General features: G+C 37.3%; 1 protein-coding gene across 3 annotated transcripts in view; it reads left to right on the top strand.

The window, feature by feature from the left end:
• LOC124168764 (protein kinase C, brain isozyme) overlaps window positions 1-19,087 on the top strand; it is a 347,087-nt gene that overhangs the window by 285,607 nt on the left and 42,393 nt on the right. The window contains exons 4-5 of one of the 3 annotated variants that reach the window (XM_046547048.1): window positions 7,399-7,481; window positions 14,290-14,401. In XM_046547048.1, the coding sequence (XP_046403004.1) occupies window positions 7,399-7,481; window positions 14,290-14,401 (195 nt within the window). Of the gene's footprint in view, window positions 1-7,398; window positions 7,482-14,289; window positions 14,402-19,087 lie in introns of those variants that run through there. The other 2 variants (XM_046547049.1, XM_046547050.1) reach the window with 2 other exon arrangements.

The raw sequence follows: 19,087 nt of genomic DNA, 5'->3' as shown, positions 1-19,087 counted from the left end.
GCCTTAATCAGTGGATGGTCTTGACCTACCTAATTGCGTTTCATAAGAATATATTGTTTTGAGGCTTGTTATTGGTATTTCAACTGTTCATACTGAGTTTGAGATCTCACTATTAAAATCCACGGAATTCATGCAAAATTGTGCATCATTCAAGGTAATCGTGCCTCATTTTCTCTTGAAGAGAAAAAATAAGATATTCATTGTGTGTTGGGAATCTGAAATCTACATTTTCTCTTTTGGAACCTTATGTTTCACCCTGTATTAACAGGAGGTAATGAGGCTAGTGTGACAGAGGGAGTCAGAGAAGGGTAACTTTTTCATTTGATGGCACATGTATATTGTATAATCTTAAGTCGGGGATAATAAATTTTCCCACTGCCTTCCTATGTACGAAAGAAGTGCCCTTTGTCATATATAATGCTTGTAAATATTTATGCTTGCATGATCCCCTAGCTAACCCTCTCTCACTTCCCAAGTTCTCCACAACATTAGCTATGCCATGAGAATCTTTTTCGCGGCATGAAAATGTGAAAAAATAAACGCATATAGAAAAAAAAATCGGTCTTAAAATCTTATTCACATTTTTTAGAAAGGCATCATTTTCTTGAAGTTGATCTTCAAAGGAAATCCTTCAATTTCAATTTCCCCCGCATTAGAACTGATTCATCACTTGCCTAGGCAGTATATTGACATCAGAAAAGCCTCTCTTTTAAAGGCTAGGACATGGCTGATTTAACAATTTTCCTCCTCTGACACAGTATTGAGAATCCGTGAGCCTTTTTGCGTGGACTGCCCCAAAAGGAAGGGAAGCCGCTTCAACGAGACCAACAATCACATTTGATGAGAGTAAAATGAAAAGATGAAAGGGGCACTTGATGGATAAAATAATAATAGTAATAATAACGACAACGAGACTGTGGAGCGAGAAGTCTCTTTATGAGAGGAAGACAGTGGACAGGAAAATGAGAAATAAAATAAGTATAAAAAAATAGAATGAAAAAAAGAGAGGACCATTCCAGGCCTCCGGGAGAATATTGTGAACGAAAAAAATACGGTTGGGTAGACAGATGAGTACGAAGAGGCGGGAATAAAAAAAAGTTAAACAGAAATTCATTTAGGTCCTAAGTGAATAAAATGTGCTTTTTGCTTTTCCAGGACCAGGAATGAGTTCTCCGTAGCTCCCCTTGTTCCATGACTAAACCATTCTCGAACTTTCCGCGATTTCATTAATTCCCCGCGCTTTTTTTTTTACTCCCTTTTCAATTTTGAAGCTCGATTTCCTCCTTTTCCTCGTTGTTTGGCTTAGTTTTTCCTTCCGCCACCAGAGTTCCCTGGGTGTAAGATAATAGAAAGTCATAATGGACAAGAGGAACACAACTCACAATACCTTATGCTGTAGATACCTTAGCGGCTGCGTCAACCGAGTGCATTATTACATTATTTCCGTAATAAAGCTGCACAGGGAGAGAGCAATAAGGAAATCGAGGCCGATGAAACGGCAGGCATAAAGGAGAGTTCAACGAACTAACGCGTTCTTTAATGGACTTCTAGGAAGATCTGAGACTACACGACGCCAAACGCTTCGCCCAGGCAATATAGTAGGCGATCATAGGGAAGGAAACCATGCTCGAACTAACAAACCTTATTCGTTCGTGGATACCACACCTTAACTGAGGTATTTTACTCGTATTCACGTGCAATTTCTTTCTACTAATGCGCTAATACTGCCGAAATCTAATATTTTTTAAGGAATAAACTTTCACTAGAACCGGACAGAAAAGTAATTCCAAAATTTCCGTGAAATCGTTAAAATATTCAAATTTCAGCAATTTTTTTTAGTTTTTACTTATATATTAATGACTTGAATTTTCCTAAACAGTGGATCCAACAAAGAAGAGTATTATTTCTCGTGAATTCAATCATGTATAGGTCATTATATTAGATAAAATCGTTCTATAATCGTTTTTTCCTTATCCAATTTCTCTGAATCCCTTAAATATCTCCCTTTAATAATGCCCAAAAGTTTTATTCTCCATTGTTTAGCCTTATTTCCAGGTTTTATTTCTCATTCATCGACTCTTAATGAAAGGATGCATTTATTCACCACTGTAGCTTTCTCCTCTCTTTTCTTTACCGTTCTCATTCAGTACTTCTTAAAACGACTCTTCCCCTCCATATCTGGACATTGTATTTTCTGAGAACGAGAATTGGGAGGTGCGATATCAGCAAGTGGTTGAATCCCTCTCATATTATGTTCCTTGCGGATCTTGTGGAGTTTCTATGATGTATTTTAGCTTTAGAAGCTATTTTGTTTGTGCCAAAGGGTCTTATTTAAGTAAAGAAAAAACTAATAGTTTGTTGGCTTAAATTAGACCCCTTGACGGTATGAGTTTTCTACCAGGCGTTTCAATTTGCTAAAAACCTGGAAATAAGGTAAGTGTTGATGTTTTAATTTTGTTATCGTTCAAATTCCCGGAAGGGCTAATATGCTTTTACTCTACGGGAAACCCGCTTCATGTGGGAGTGAAAGAAGTGCGTTTTCCTCACGCTTAAAAAATTCTCGGGTTTCCATTTAATTAATTTTCTAAAATGAAATGGTGCGTGAAGCGTTGGCGTAAGAATTACCGTTGCTTCTCAGAGGACAGACTTTATCCCGTACATCTATCGCTCCTTAGCGTGTAAATGGCATAATTATGCGGCCTTTATTAATCGTGGAATGCCAAGGGCGATGTAGTGGGAAATATTTTTCTATAGCAAACTATTATAGGAATGTAGAATTTTTACCCTCTAATGGGTAGCGTGGTAGCCTAGTGCACCAGACTACCCATGGTTATAGCACTTGATTGCTGATCGCTGGCTTTGACTGAGGCCGTCCGGGGTGAGCTCTAGCCTCAGCTAACCATACGAACCTTCGGGTTGAACTATTTAATGAATGGGATTCTATGTTTTTATCTCAATGTTGTGAAAAGTACTTTTTTACTATTAGTAAAATTAGTTAAGAGTACTAAAATGTCGGTTTTGTGGCTATGTTCATATTTTTTTCATCGAAAAATTTATAAATCATCTTCTGATATACCGCTTATCCTATGCGTTGTCTTCGGCTTTTGACTAGTAACTGAGTTTCCAATCGAATTCATGAGGAAAATATTTGCTGCAAAGAGATGACGCTATTGTAACATTTATTGAATTAACATTATTTGAAGAAATTACTAGCTAAATATACGATGCTCTTCCTAAATTCAGCAATTTTTTAAACCAAGTCTAGTCCAGCCAAAATCGAATGTCAGTGGCTAATTTATAATCTCCTACCTGAACGACGTAATAATTCACTTTAATTACTCGCAGGAAAAATTTATCTGTAATGAGATAGTGCCTAGAGTTTCCTCGTTTCACAGCATTTTGTTCATTTCAATGACGGTGAACTTGATTTAATTGTGTTTATTAGGGTATTTATTTCTCGGAGTAATTCAGGTAACGACATGTCGAGCTATCTAAGGACAGTGCATCGGCGTTACCGTCTCCCACCCCTATTCAGTATTCCTTCCTCTCGGCCCTTGAAACCAATTCTGCGTTTGCGGTAATATTCAAGACGGAACGCGTCCTATTCGTCAATCTTAAACTCGCAAACGTTTTGGAGGGAAACGTACGATATGGTTGACGGCGTCGGAAGGTAGACGTGCTGGATGTAGATAAAGTGGCATGTGTACGTGAGCCCAAAAAAAGGAAGGTATCGACGAAGCAACAGGGCGTGGTGCATTCTGGGAGGAGGAGTTTGCAGCTTATGGCGGGGGGGTAATATGTTGAAGCAAATGGGCTTGACGCCAGCGGGAAGCGAGTCGGGCGGCAGTAAGCGAGCGCGGATGAGGGGAAGAGCTTTCGGTGGATTTTTTCTCTCTCTTGAGGAGTGTGAAGGGGAGAGATGATTCAGGGTTCGGTGAGGGAAGAAAGATTGTTCAGGGTTATGGTATGGGAGGCAGTGGTAGAGAGAGGACGTGTGTTGTGTCGAGAAGCACGGCAGAGAAGGTATTAAAAAGTTTTGGAAGCGTGAGGTTGCTAAAGGCTATGCTCCTCCAACTCTCCTTTCTCAGCGAGAGTTTTGTAAAATTTTTGCCGGAAAATATTGTGAGAGTTTTTCATCCTGGTGGTGAAAAATGTGGCGCGGACCGACTCAAACTTCGTGTGATTCTGACAAAACCCGGCACACTTTGCCCTGCCTGTGGATATTTGTTTAACTCAGTACTTAATACTTCGAAGTCTGCGTGCTAGGTTAGATTCCTTGAGTAATAATAGGCAAATTCGGATGGTAAACCTTTTGTCATTTTATGTGAGTTAAAATTAACGTTTTTAAGTGAATTGATGTATGATTCTTTACCGGCTAACAATAGCAGAGAAGATTTCTTGGGTCTTGGGTAAGGTCCTCTATATCTCCTACCAAGGAGATATGGAGGACCTTACCCGGTACAAGACCTGAGAAATCTTCACTGCTAATATTTTGAATTTCGCAATCGCAATCCTATCATCTTAAGAGTTTGACGAAGATTTTTGGATGGAAAAGGGAAAAAGAGGTACTCAAGGGGACTGCATAGAGGAGGCCCAATTCTATCCCATAAAAGGCTGCTTCTGTTGCCCCTTCGGTCGCATTTTAATCGGCTTTCAAGAATGCCCGAGGCGTGGGGATGAGTGCAATGCGATCCACTTGTTTTTCCAATATTTTGCAGTAAAATGAATATAATTGTGAGGAATAGCGTTGAAGAGTTATGAGTGCGATAAATCATATCATTATGAATGTACATTTCGGTTGTCACCCCTAATTATACCTTATTTCCCCGTGAAACTCGGATCAATTTGTCCGTCAGCGACGCGAGTGGCAACTTCTGTAAACCTATTTTAATATGCGGTGGGTGACAACACATTTAGAGGCCGACTTGATGATCCTCTTTTGTAATATTCGTGGTGGTACTATTGCGCACTCTTCAGGCCACACCTTGAATACGCAGCGAGCGTATGGGATACAGCGCATAAAGACTAAACCGTAACCTTAATGAAATTCAAAGGGAAACTGCACAATTATAAAAAAAACAACTACTAGCACAAAGAAAGTGTTACAGAGCTTTCAAAAAAAGCGGTTGGGAACCGCTAGAGACTCGGAGGCTACTTATAGGCTTATATTGCTGAAACAATTAAGAACATACTTTTCCGTACGGGTAATAACGTCTTAGAACTTAAATGTATTCCCTGTAGGGCAGAAGAAATACGAGATGATCTACCGAGCGCAAAGGTACAAGAATTCGCTTTCCCCTGAACATCATAGGGCTTAAATAAATACCTTTGGTATTTATTGTCATAACTATTATGCGGAGTATTTATTTTCGATATTCTGCGTTTTTGCATGGAAGTGATTATTATATATTTGGAAAGTTTTCATCGGGTACCCTGTTAGCAATGACAATCAGTTAAGTTTCTGTTATATCTACTTGTCATGAGATTTATAAATCGTCAGTCGGCTAGTTAAGAATTTATTTTATGAATTTTCATCATTGATGCAGAAAGTTTGTGGAGTGGAGCCTATTATTGATGTTTTTTCGAAACTGATCCTTGATGGTTAAAACATTACTCCTTGGAGGAATGGTGTGAGATATTGACCGAGCAGAATTCCTGACAAACTAGGCCTTTTCAAGCATGTTTATTCATTTTCTTTAATAAACTTCTCAACACGGATATTTTCATTCATAAAATTTGAGATCAATTTCCGTAATAGTCTACTTCCTCTTCCAATGAGATATTTATATTGAGATAATTTAGTCCCGAGGCCTAAAATTCGATCAATGATTGTGTAGCTAATGCGAAGTTGCCACTATAGGCCGCCTTAAACACACGCAGTCCATTCAGCACGGATGCATTGCGGGCTGTATACGGGAGGAAAGTTAAGGGGCGAAGCTGTATATTTATTGGCCCGTTGCGTCAGTACTTCTAAATAATGTATAAATTCATGTTAGACTGTATTTTTCAGACGATTCTACCGTTAAATGTTGTGCATTGCATTTTTAATTATTATTGTGCTGGTTGGAGGATATGTTAATTGAAAACATTACTAGGTTGGTGGTATGACGTTATTTTGGTGATGCAATCCAGGAATATGTTTTTCCTCTCCTCGGCGCTTAAATACTCTTCATTCGAAATACATAAGTAAATAAAAAATACATAATATGCATGTTTTATATCATAATTATGTAGATAACATCAGCATTTTGCCTTTTAAATTTAAATCGGGTACCTAAAATGTTTATCCCCGACAATTTGACCCCTATTAACTTCTATTGCTCTGGGGGATTAAGCTTGATTAAAGTTAAGGCCCATAAGTTGCAGAAGTTTCTGTGGTGTTACGATTCGGTAATTCCTTGCCGATTTTAGTTACGGATGAGTAACATTGTAAATGTAAATTAAGTCGCATTGTTGGAAAATTCTCTCAAAAATCTGGGAAAATGTTTCCTTGAGGTTTTGTGAAATGAATGGAGTCAAGGAAGCATTTGGTTCCCTTTTCTTATTAACTCATTTTCCTGGTAAATGCTTCAGGTCAATTGAATTAGACCATGGATAACGTAATAAACGTCATCTGTCTTCAAATGGCTCCGTCGCTGCTGCCTAATTCGAAGCAAAAGGGAAACGCCGAATTTCCTTTTTGTCAGTGAATACTCGCTCCTTTTTCTCAGAAATGGTCCTTGCTTCCATGAAGAAAAACATTTTAATGATTATTATCAACATTGCGCCGTGGTAATGTAATTGACTTTTTTCCAGAAATATACAAGTGATACTATAACACTTTTATCGTTAAAATTTTTATTTATTACAAGTCTTATTGCTATTCCTTGCTTTTTTATTGCTTGCTATAATGTTTAAAATATTAAATAGTATTATTAAAGACGTCATTTTTTTAACGTGGTTCCGTTGTAATTCCCTATCATATTAATTTGATCATAGCACATTTTTCTTTTTTGTTTGTTTGCAATATAATCATTAATTACTACACAGGCATTGTGAGAGTTTAAAAATTATATTGTATTTATAATCTTTCTTTAAAATGTTTAATTTGATTGATTTAGTAACGAGAAGGTAATTATTTTAAATGAAAATTTTTAATTTTATTCGTAAATCCCTTGCAATCTAGTCCTTGTACGTTAAGGTAATATAGGCAAATTATTGAAGATTTTGAAACTTTTGACAAATCTTGTGTAGGTCACTTTTTTCTCCGAGTGACATGAGTGGTGAATATGGTAGTATTTAATTCATTACTCAGTGGAAAATTCTTTAAAACGTTAAGGAAAATTGTCTTTGCCTTCTCTGCCCTTTTTAAAGAGCTTATTCTGTGATTATTCACGCTGTTCTTCTCTGTCTTTGCAGTTTGCAGCTTCGTCGTCCACAAGCGCTGTCATGAATACGTATCGTTCAAGTGCCCGGGGGCAGACAAGGGAGCTGACTCGGACGTAAGTGTCTCCTCGCATTTGCATCCTTTAATATTTCTGTGTGTCCCTTTTTACCCGACTACTTGTTGTCACCCTTGCTTATTATTTAAGACTCTTATTTTCTTCTAGATGCCGAGAGTGTGTGTGTGAGGAGCCGCATTTTTTATTGATGACATTTTTTTCTCCTAGGAACTTCGTGAATAAGTTTTTTTAAATTTTAAGTTGACGTATATCATTACATATTGGGCATTCTTTATAAATCTATCTTTTCTATTATATTTAAATTCCTTATGTGCATTCTCTTTTTTATTTTTCCGTCTCTATCTTCAGTATCGTGCGAGGGAAATATATTTGCTAGTGTATAAAATTTAAATATTTCTATTGAAATATAAGTCTTAATAATTAATATGTTATTACTCTTTTCGAATTAATTTCTATTTTATTGCTGATAGCACAACCGAATAGTATTTGAATTTAGCCTCGAGTGAATTCTGCTGTGGTCGACTTAAAAATGTTTCGACTATTCGAACGTTGTGCGCAATTTTTAATTCGCTAATTTTCTTCATCCGAACTTGTGAAAAAAGAACAAAACTCTGATAAAGATGTGATATCCTCGAACTGAGGCGAAATTCCTTGGTAAATAATTTCTGAATGCATTAAGAATATTTTGTACGTCATTACCATTTTTTTCTTGTCATTATTATCTTAAAAATTCCGTTTCTATTTCGCCTCTACCCTGGTCCGTTCTAAGCAACCCCCACTTTATACGAAATATTGCATTTACAGGTTTTTAGTTGTCAGGAAATTTGTGGGAAAATCGGCAACTCCTTGTTTTAATCAGTGAATGAAATGTTCGCATTAACGTTAGCAAGTTTTCTTGTTGGAGGAGTTTATCGAGTCTTTCGGTTCTTCTTGCCATTATTTTTAGTTTGTCAAACTAAATGTTAAATTCAAAATAAAAAGGGTGTCTCCAATGGCCGTAAAATTTGGCACCACTCGTCAAATCAAACAACTACTCTACCCGAATAACCCTCCTATGGCAATTTACGGGATTGTTGTTTCCTCGTATGGGACTGCCACCGCCTCAGACACACCACCCAAATGAAACTTTTGCAAGGCTGTAAATGTTAAAACTAATCGTTTTTTGTCTACTCAGTCATTGTGATAGGGAAATGGTCATTACCAGTGTGACACTCGTAAGCAGTCTCTTAGATTTTCCGCGCCTTGCCAGCAAAAGTTTTCTCATGTTTTGAAAATTTAAGATAGTTTACTGTTTTATTTTCCCCGTCCCCAAAGAAGCACTAAAACTACTCCGAAAAGTGCGTCAAATGAATTAGATCTTCATTGTCAGGTCTTGATTCCTCAATATAGTTGACCTCGATTGAGTGTCTTACAAAATTTTTTATTTCCTTCTCTTGCTGCTCTCTTAACTCGCTGGCCGTGTTCTTTTCCTTTCGAAGCTTTATCAAAATCCTCGTCGGGGTTCGAATTCCGCTGCGAATGTAATTTACATCCAGGAGATGTGTTTTTATCTTCAATTGCTCACTGATCTCGCACTCCGAAATGTAAACTCCAGAGAGGCTGTTGCTATGTTTTCGTTAACAACCGATATTTTACGCTTTTTTCTTTAATTTTAATGCGTAAACTTAAACTCATTAGAAGGATTTCTCGCATAAAGTTTAATAACATTTTCCTTGCTTGCCAAGGAATTTTTCCATTCTGTGCTCTTTCATCCTTCATGACCTCCATTGTCCATAGCATTCCTATCGATTTTTGTCCTCTTTAAGGCAATCATATTTATGTGTACAATATTTTTATTTATATAACATTTAATTTGTTTTGACAAATAAGATTGTGATGGAATAATATAGGTATAAAAGTGAATATTGAACACTTCTAGGAAGTGACTCCTATTGTGGTTATATACATATGACCATTACCTATATTACCCCTTATGCTTTTTAAAAGTTCATTTTATTTTGGCCATTTATTCGTGAGTCATGGATTTCAAGTAATTTTTCAAATATCGTCTTTAACTTTCACCACTTATTGCCATTGAAAGTGCTCTCTCTGGTTTGGAAAACTTGTTCTAGTTTTTTTCTCATTTATATCTCTCCCATGGAGCTTTCTTCCCTCAACTCCTCCGAATCGAGTATTGCCTGTTTAAAGGTGTCCTTTCGCAATCTTGATACCGCGCTGTTAAAGCTAATAGTTTATTTTATTCTTTAGGCAATCATCGTATCAGTTGCTCGGATTATTTCTATCCCTTCTGTCTGATACCTTCCCCTAACAGCCTGCCAGTCTTCTCAATTTGAGTGAGGTCCCTGCCTGCCAAACCGAAGGAACCTCAGTTAGAATCCCGCCGGAATGGATGACTGTTTTCCAGAAAATGTGTGACTTATCGTAAATTGCGCATCGGAATTGTTCGTGAAAATCACGAAGATAATTTTATCGGTGGATTATAAATAATTTTTAAAAATCGATCTTCTTTCCTTTTTGCCTTTCGTTCGCGTTTTTAGAAACCCCTAATAAAGTCGTCTTTCCTGTATCCAGAAAATGAATTTTTTGTGGTTTAATGAGGAGCATCATCTATGAACGCTGATTAAGTAATTTTAATTGTGCAATTACTGTCAAAAATCTTTTTTCTCTCTGATCATATTTAAAAATTTCCGTCTTTATCACCGATTAATAACTTATTTCTCTTGTTCTCAGTTTTGCAAGCCCGAATTATAAATGCCTCACTAAATGGAGTGAGTAGCTCTTTGGAGTTTTTTTAAGGAACATTATCCACGGATTGTCATTTAGTCCTTTTATTTGTCCCACTGCGTTCAAGAATATTTTTGAATTCCACATTTTATTTAAATATGCCCACCTTTATATGAATAAGCAATTTTTTCGAGAATAATCAATTGCAGGTACTCTGCATTATATGGGTCGTTGATGTTTTCCTCACATTACCCACGAAAGTGTTTTTATTTGTCCCTCTACGTTCAATTTTCTTTGTTACTCCCTCATCGTATTTCTTAATGCCCATCTTTTTACCAGCGAGCTATTTTTTTCGCGAATAATCAATCACAGGTACTCCACATTTTATGGGTCGTTTATGTTTTTCGCCCATTACCTATGAAAGTGTTCCCTTTCGCCTCGAAAATTGAAAATCGTTCTTCCATTTTCACCTCCTCACCGACGAGGAATTTCTCCCCTCAGCCTCATCTACGAACGGAGTGCTAAATGCTTCACGGCGTCCTTGCACGATCTTGATTCCGCACTAATAAAGCTGATCGTTTTTTTTATTCGTGGGGGGGGTACCTTCGTCCCCTACTAGCTTGTTGGTACTCTCTTGAGTTCCCAGCTCGTTTCAGCTCCCCCCTCTCCTTTCATAACCTTTGCCAGCCCACTCTTAACTTTCGCTTTTATTAGGCCGGCGCCTACTTGAATCTCCTCCCGTCGCTCCGCCTTTATTAATACCTCCATTCCTTCTTCTTCTCTCATATCTCTTTCCTCCTCACGTTATCCATTCCTCTATCCCTCAGTTCCTCATTCCCCTCGGCCATTTTCCCGCCCCAGGGCCATTCCTCTCATACCGTCGAGATAGGTGGGGTTGGGCGCGCAAGGTTTGGGCTGAGCGTTATACTCCCCCATTCCCGTCATATCTGAGCCATTCCATCTCTTCCCTTCTTTGGCAGCGGAGCTCCCACTCGTGTCGAAATGAGGATCGGCGCATTAAAGGCGTCGCTTTAGGGCGTAACTTAAGGTTGGGCTGTGTGGTGCGTATCAGAGAAGTGTGGCCTTGTACTTGGGGACTAAACTTGACTTAACTTAGGCTGACTATGGAATTGAAACTCTAGCAGGGACTCTTGTAGTTAAAAACAACTTGAAACGACGTACTGCTACTTAACGTAGCCTTTATCGTAAAAATATGAAATTTGTTACGAAAGTAGCGAGTTGCTAGGAAAATGTTCATTTCGATTGTGTCATTAACTATCGGAAGTCCTCTGATATCTATTCCACGATTGATATGCGGCCTGTGTTTGATATATAACTTTTCACTGATGGATATTGAACGTGATAAATGAAGTCTCGCTAAGTTGTTGCTGAGAAGGTGGCTTAAAAGGTAGAACTTTAGTTGGTTCGGTACCATGCCTAATCACCATTTTACTTTAATGTATCGCACTCATACAATTTTTTTCCTATTTAAGACCAATAACTCGTTTAATATATACGCTATCATGTTAAAATTTTCCTAGTTTGTAGGAAGAACTAGTTAAACATATTCTAACGTATCGCATACGTTTTTATTTCCAGAACTTAGAACCCAATTATTGAAAATAGGTTGCTGGTAAATCTTAATATTTACTCGCGGAACTTAACATGATCTGTAGCTACCATCTCTCCACATTTACAGCTTTTTTCCTGTAGTATGTCGTTATACGAAATTCTAACATGTAGTAAGCGATTAGCCTTCACTCTGCCCGCGGACGAAATTTTATGTCGAGTTCTTTTAAAGACGGAGATCGCAAGCTATCTCGCTTTTTAGGTTCTCATCCTTTCACGCAAGTCTCACCAAATCAGCCATTTCCTCCTTGGGGGAGGTTTTGTTTATAAACCTGTGTAATATGCACTAAATATCTATAAATAGTGCTTTGTAAAGTCCTATATACTATTATTTTAGGTCCATGAACCTGTAATTAAAAATAAATTGAAATGAAAATATAAGTGCTACTTGCTGAATAAAAAAGTTCTTTATCTATCATCTATCTGCGTTTTCAACAGTTTTTTCCACATCCTTACGTTTTACAAAAGTCAAGCATGTGGTGAGCTTTGTGCCCTCACAATGTCCACAGAGGAGAATTTATGGGGAGGCCTTTTAAAGACAGAGATTGCGAACTATGTGCTCTCTCGCTTTTCAGGCCGTTCTCATCCCCGCGTGTGAGTCCCGCCCAATCAGCTATTCACTCCGCAGGGGTTTCCTTTTCAAATCCGCCGCATACCTTTTGACGATCGACTCCGAAAGCTGGAGATAATGGGGACTGAACCAGTACGGTCTTCAGGGACTTTATCGGGCGTTGGATAGCATTGCGCTCCATGATATGGATTACGACCATGAGATTTAATCCACGAGGTCAATAAAATACGTTGGGAAACCGTTCCCTAAGTTGAAAACTACCTCCATCGATCACGAAGTACAAGAAAACTATCCGTAGGATTGGGTTGTAAACCTAGAGAGATCCTAAACTCGAGCAATTTGCCTTGTAAAACTTATGAAGTTATTATTTCATGGCGTTCTTAGTTCCTGCAAAAGCTGTGAAATCGAAATAATTTGTGATCAAATGATATTCATTTCCTTATGATTACGAAATTAAATACGTATTTCCTAGTTAATTCCTCCTCTCTAACGAAATTTGCCCTAGATTTCATTTCCGCTGCCAAAACTGAAAAATGAAGTTTTTGGTCGCTACTATTTTTTCTGAAATTTAGCCTTCCAAAATATTTTGAATGAATCTGTCAGGCTGGAGTGGCTATCGTTGTAATATTTGAATTGTTAGTTCATTTTTTTAACTTCATTTTACGCTAAGCCATGAAATTACGATCAGAAAAGTTCTTTTTACTTTTTCCCGAACCAACAATTTTACTGTTTCAACTTATTTTTGCACTCTTTGTCAAGGATGTATTAATATTTTGAATAATTTGATTGAAATAACTTAGCTTGATATTTTTTACGATACTTGTTCTGCTGATTTTCGTCAGTGGTTACCTAGCAAAAATATACTAATATTTCCGGAGAAGAAGTCAAGGATTCTGAAATTGTCATGACTAAATCCATTATCTTGTTTACAGTGTTCTCTACTGACTTCATCGTCCTTTACATGACAAATATTTTTTACAGAGCGGTTTTGGTATATATTTTCTCCAAGTCTGATCTTAATGGCGGAGGTGTTTAAATATCTTTTGTTATTTATATAATTTTAGCAATAAATTTTCTCTTAATCTCGCCTTCATGGTTGAGGTATACCATTTTTTGTGTTATTCACTTTTTGTGTCATTCATTGTGATAACATGGTGGTCAAGGACTGGAGTGCAATATTGTTTGCATTACTAATGCTGGGTAAGAGAATTACTGCCAAAGGAGTTATGGAAACTTCCGTGTGCGTGATAATTTTGTTTGGTCTTTGGTTTGGTATAATTTTTAAATTGAGGTAATGGAGAACTTCTATTTTGTTTCAAAATAGTGTTAATGATTATGGTATGAAGGAATATTCGTGATTAATTCAATGGCTGTTCTGAAATTATAATGGATAATTTAGGCAATGAATTGTGATAATATTTTAATCTTGCTTTGAGTTATGGTCTTGGGTGTGAAAAATTAATTTCTTCATGTGTGGGTGGGGTATACGGGCACTCTCCAATCAGTATTTTTTAAAAATTTTCCTTCACCTCTTCCACGTTCACCTTTCGCTTGCACATTGCAAGTAGTTGTGTTCAATGTAAATCACTCGAGTATGTGGTAGCGTTGGCTGTAAAAAAATATAAACTCTCTCACTGCCCATCCCTTTATATTTGGAGACATGTGACGTTGCTCTTTTTTGTGCGAGTACACCTGGTGGAGTATGTCGTCGACAGTGCAAGGTCCTCGAAGGTTAACGTGCAATTGTGAGTGTGCATGTGTGATTTGGTTCGTTTTTTGTGAGCGTGTGTCTGCGTGTGTGTTTGTGCTTTCTGTTTTTTTGATTCATCACTTTTTTGTGAGTCTCCAATCTCATGAATATGGCCGCTTCCTTTTTTTTCTACTCTCTCTCTCCCTCATCATCCCCCCGCCCTGAATCCGCAGGATACTCGCACCAAACACAGGTTCAAGGTCCACACTTACAGCAGCCCTGCCTTCTGCGACCACTGCGGATCGCTCCTGTACGGTGTCATTCACCAAGGGATGAAATGCGAAGGTACCGCCAATGATTTGGCATCTCCACTGTTGCCAACTCTCACACCTTTTTTTTTCTCTGTCTGATTGATTGCCTTGCTCCTTTTTCTATGGTCCTCATAACGTTTTCAAAGCCCAATCATTGTTCTTCGAGCCTTACGTGTAGCACACGGTAAATACCTGCTGGTATCATTACACCCCCGCCACTCGCCTATTGAGGTAGCTTGCGGGGTAGTGTGTAGATGTATATGTTAGGAGGACGCATATCTCATGATCGATCTGTCTCTCTTAGTGAAGGATTACTCACTTAAAACTGCGTCTTTATATATTTTTTTGGTGCATAAAGTACACCTGTTGCAAAATATTTGTATTCCAAATTTGAAAAAAAAAATTCTTAAATATTTTGTAAAAGGCAAAAATGAATTTATCGTCCCATACCAGAAACTTTTAGTAGATGGAAAGAAAGTAAAAGGAAGACCTCGAATGAAATATATGGAACAGATGAAGAAGGATGCGAAAGAGAAGAAATACGTTAGAGTGAAAAGATAAACCAATAGGAGGATTGAGTGGAGAGCTGCGTCAAAAAAAGAGTTGAAGTCAACTTTTTGCCGAGAGATGTCGAGGAACAACATGCCTAATGATCAACTAAGATATCGTATTGCCCACAAATTTTGCTATAATAGCTCACGAAACACGTTTTGATTGTTACACAACCATCATCAGGCAATTTTCCGTGCACGAGGGCTTCCCTAAAACGTGTGTGGGGCCATCGGCTGAGAATGAAGCATATTAGCGATCTTTCGGTGTAATACATTGATATTAGAGAAAAACATACACTTCTTTTATTCCTCGGGGAAGTACGATTTTATTTTTGGCATCCAGGAGTAATTTAAAAAAATGTGTGATTCATTTATAAATCTCAACAATCAGTTTATCCCTGAAAAACTATTCAATGTTTGAGGCAGAGCTGTATAATATAAATTTCATCCTGTCTAGAAGATAAATACACTCATGGTTCCGAATTCCTTATGAATTTCTCGTGTCTCGTTTTTTGTAAATTATTGTCCTTCTTAAATGTTCAATATTCTTTTTTGCCTTTGGCTGTTGACGATTTTAATCAGGGAACGTAGTACTTGTGTGGGCTATTTTTTCGCTCAAATTGATACTAACCGACGGATGATAATTGGTGGTCCCGTAGGAAATGGTGAATTGCTGTTATCATGCTTTCGTTTATGTGCCTGTCCTGGAGAAAAGGCCGGATTAGTATTCAAAAGATGTGGTCTTGCCATTTCCGAGAGAAATGATTTAATGGAGTGACAAATCAAAAGTAATCTCATTGCTTTGAGATTTGACTGCGGACGTTTCGTAGATTAATGTCATTTTGTGGGAAAGGAATGAATTTAGTGCACTCGGAATTCTCAAGCTCGTCCTGAGTCTTAATGATATTTCACGTTCGGTTTCTTTCTTAGTGTAGAATAGTGCCTTTGAATTGGAATGAGGTTCTCTGTGAGCCATTCTGCGTTGAAGATGTCCTTAGTATAGATAATAAAGTGGTATAAAACTTCAATTTGAGAAAGTAAAAAAAAATCGTCTTGCCATAAACACGACATAAATAGGAACATTGAAATTCGAGTAAAATGGAGGCATTTTCCTGTTTTATTCCTTCCTTATTAGTACCGAAACGATAATTACATGAAATTTCCATTCAGTATGGCTTCAAAGGAATATGATTGGGCATTTATTTCCTTCAACCTTCAATCCTAATCGTTCACCATTCGTTGAACATAATCTTGAAACGTTGACCTGATGTGGAGTGATAGTATTTTTTGTTATTGTGTGAGCGTCTGTGCATGCAGTAATCGATTACACACTCTTTATCAATGTCTTTGTATTTTTATTACCGGCATAAGTAGCGTTATGCACCTTTCACAGTATTGAAAGTCTTCATCCGGGAAGCTGTGAAGAAAATTAACGCTTTATCTTCGGCATATACGGTCAGTTTCACTGTTAGACGTTTCTTCCCGTAATTATGACCTTTTTATCAATACTCTTTCCAAAAGTGTGCTGGAAAAGTTATCGGAACCATAAAAGTGGTAAGCAAATGATGGTAGTGTTAATTTTGGTAGCTAAGATGCTAAACATTCTGTAGCTTAGTAAGCAAAGATGCTAAATTATCAAGTGCAGGTAAACAGAAGTTAATTTCCCCCACCATGACCCTTCGACTTTATCTAGTGTGCCAATTTTTTATGTTCTATCTACCTAATCAGTCGATAGTAGTAAATCATTAAATGTTTAAGTCACAAAGGCTTTTTACCAAAGAAAAGCGGTTACGTAGTCTGATGCGCCATGTTTGTGTTAAAAATGATCCATTTTGTAAATATCCCTGTTGACCTGTGACTAAATACAACGGTTTGAGGCCTTTTTTAAAAACTAAATCAAACACCTCTTCTCCTATAACCAGTTAATATTAATTTATGTTTTTTTCCGAGAAATATGTGGTCCTGGGCATCCTAGTAGTATTGTAATCGCCTTCTCAACGCCTTAATCCTAATCCATGTAATTTTTACGTAATCCTAATATATACTTGTATAATTTTTGATGGAATTTTAGCGTGGTGTAAAACTATTAAAAACTTGTTCTTTTTTTGGGGAGTAGTAGTACCCACTAGTTTCAATTCACGCCTTCTTGGCCTTCGTATACATATTTATGTAACACATTGATGGTGATTTGTGTGTATTCTTTTGTTTTTTTATGTATGCTGGCTTGCTGTACCTCAACTTCACGCTGCTTTTCTAGGTGTCTCTGGGAGATGTGGAATGCTTTTTTTAATGTCGCAGTTGACTCACCCGTAGCGTATAAGTCACTCTTTGCCCATGGGTGACTATGGTGTTGGTATTAAAATTTTTTTAGTGAGCTTTGTTGCACGAAAGGATTCGCCGGCAGATTCTGATCTGTAATCCATTTGATAGCCTTACGCATATAGTGACTGAATTGTGAATTTTGACGTCTACTGATAATGAAGGCAGGCACTTAGCCAGTTGAGGGGGAGGCTTTAGGGGCTTTAGCTACCTACCCCGGAATTTTTACCCAGTGACAACTGCCCCTGAAACATAAGCAGAATAATGGAATTCATTCTTTGACACTCCATTTTTCGATATAGTTACACGTCATTAAGTATTCCAGCTACTTAGAATAAATTTAACTTTCAGCATCATCCAAACTAAATAAGTAACTGGTTTAATGAAATGTGTGCTTTTCCGATGCGTGTGAATTTGATAACCATCAGTGTAGGCAACCCGAATACCAACCAAGCTTCCCCCGAAGCAAATTTCGGGCTACGTGCAATTTTGAATTCATATTGGGTCGTGCCTATAAACCGTCCTAGCTTAAACAATGGTGTTTTATAATGAGTTAGATGCATGATTGTGAGTAATCAATGGAAAAAGTCGTTGAATATAACCTCCAATGTAATTTTTTTATCTTACTGCGGGTCATTTTATAACATAAGTTCGGGAAATAACTTTAAAAAAAATTATTCTTGGTGCACTTGTAGTATTGTTTCGCATCTTTTCCATTCAATTCAGACGAGTCACCACTGCTGCTTCTATCAGTTTATAGATGTCCGTTTGTATAATTTTTTACCTGCGTTTCGCCGTAAATATGTTTCTAAAATGAAAATATTGAGCATGGGATTTCCGTAGTAATAGCCTATCTGTCCAGAAGCGAATTCACCATGAACTTCTGAAGCTTGTGTCGCTAAATGAATGGATTAATATTTTAGAACTTGATCGTCATCCCTTCGTGCAATTTCGCTCGTTATTTCTCCTGGTAACTCGAGTATGAATCCCTTCACTCCAAAAGCCCAACTTTATGTGAAAAAGCTTCCTTGCCTTCGATTATGTCCACGAGTAGTCATTCCATTCTCCTGATCTCTTTCTGTTCAACCCACTCGACTATTCTTTTTTCCCTTTTCCTTACCCCTCATAGTTATGGCTTCCACACCTCTTCACATCCTTCCTGTTTATAATGTACAGAGTGAGCATGAAGTCTTGCCCTGAAAATAAAAATTTATTGCGGAATAATCGTTTGACATAATGTAATGTAAATTTAATGCTGTTACATAGGTCAGTGTCACTGTTTTTTTTAGACCACTTACGTTCAATCAATCAATCAATTTATTAGTCGTGAAATGATATAAATCACAATAGACATCGTCAAAAATAAAAAATATTTATAATATACAATTACAAACAATGAAACGGATTACTACATGAAAAACAATGTAAAGTTCACATATTAAAATAATAATTGGCCCATTAGTCACAAAGACCTGTGAAGTCCCCAGATATGTATTCTTCAAAAGAATATAGGGGTTTCCTACGCAACCATTTCTGGATTGTTTTTTTTTTAATTTTTAGTGTCTTTTAGTTTCACCTCTCTTGGCAGTATGTTGAATGCCTTAATAGCTATGTTTTTAAAACTGTTTTTGGACTTTGACAATCTATAGAAAGGTGTATCAAGGTCTTCTTTATGCCTGGTGTTGTGTGTGTGTACATCAGACCTACTAGTCATAATTGTAAGGTTGTCTTTGGCAAAGCTCAAATATATAAAGAGAATACACAGTCATAATTCCTGACTGGAGGAAAAAAGGCTTGCAGTGGTCCATATGCTTTAGATTGAACGTAAACGGAACGGAACGTTGGTAAAC

This window comes from Ischnura elegans, chromosome 12 (genome assembly GCF_921293095.1).
Source record: "Ischnura elegans chromosome 12, ioIscEleg1.1, whole genome shotgun sequence".
In the NCBI taxonomy this organism is placed as follows: Eukaryota; Metazoa; Arthropoda; class Insecta; order Odonata; family Coenagrionidae; genus Ischnura; species Ischnura elegans.
Note: the sequence above shows the minus strand (reverse complement) of the source record. Positions and strands in the feature narration are given on the sequence as shown.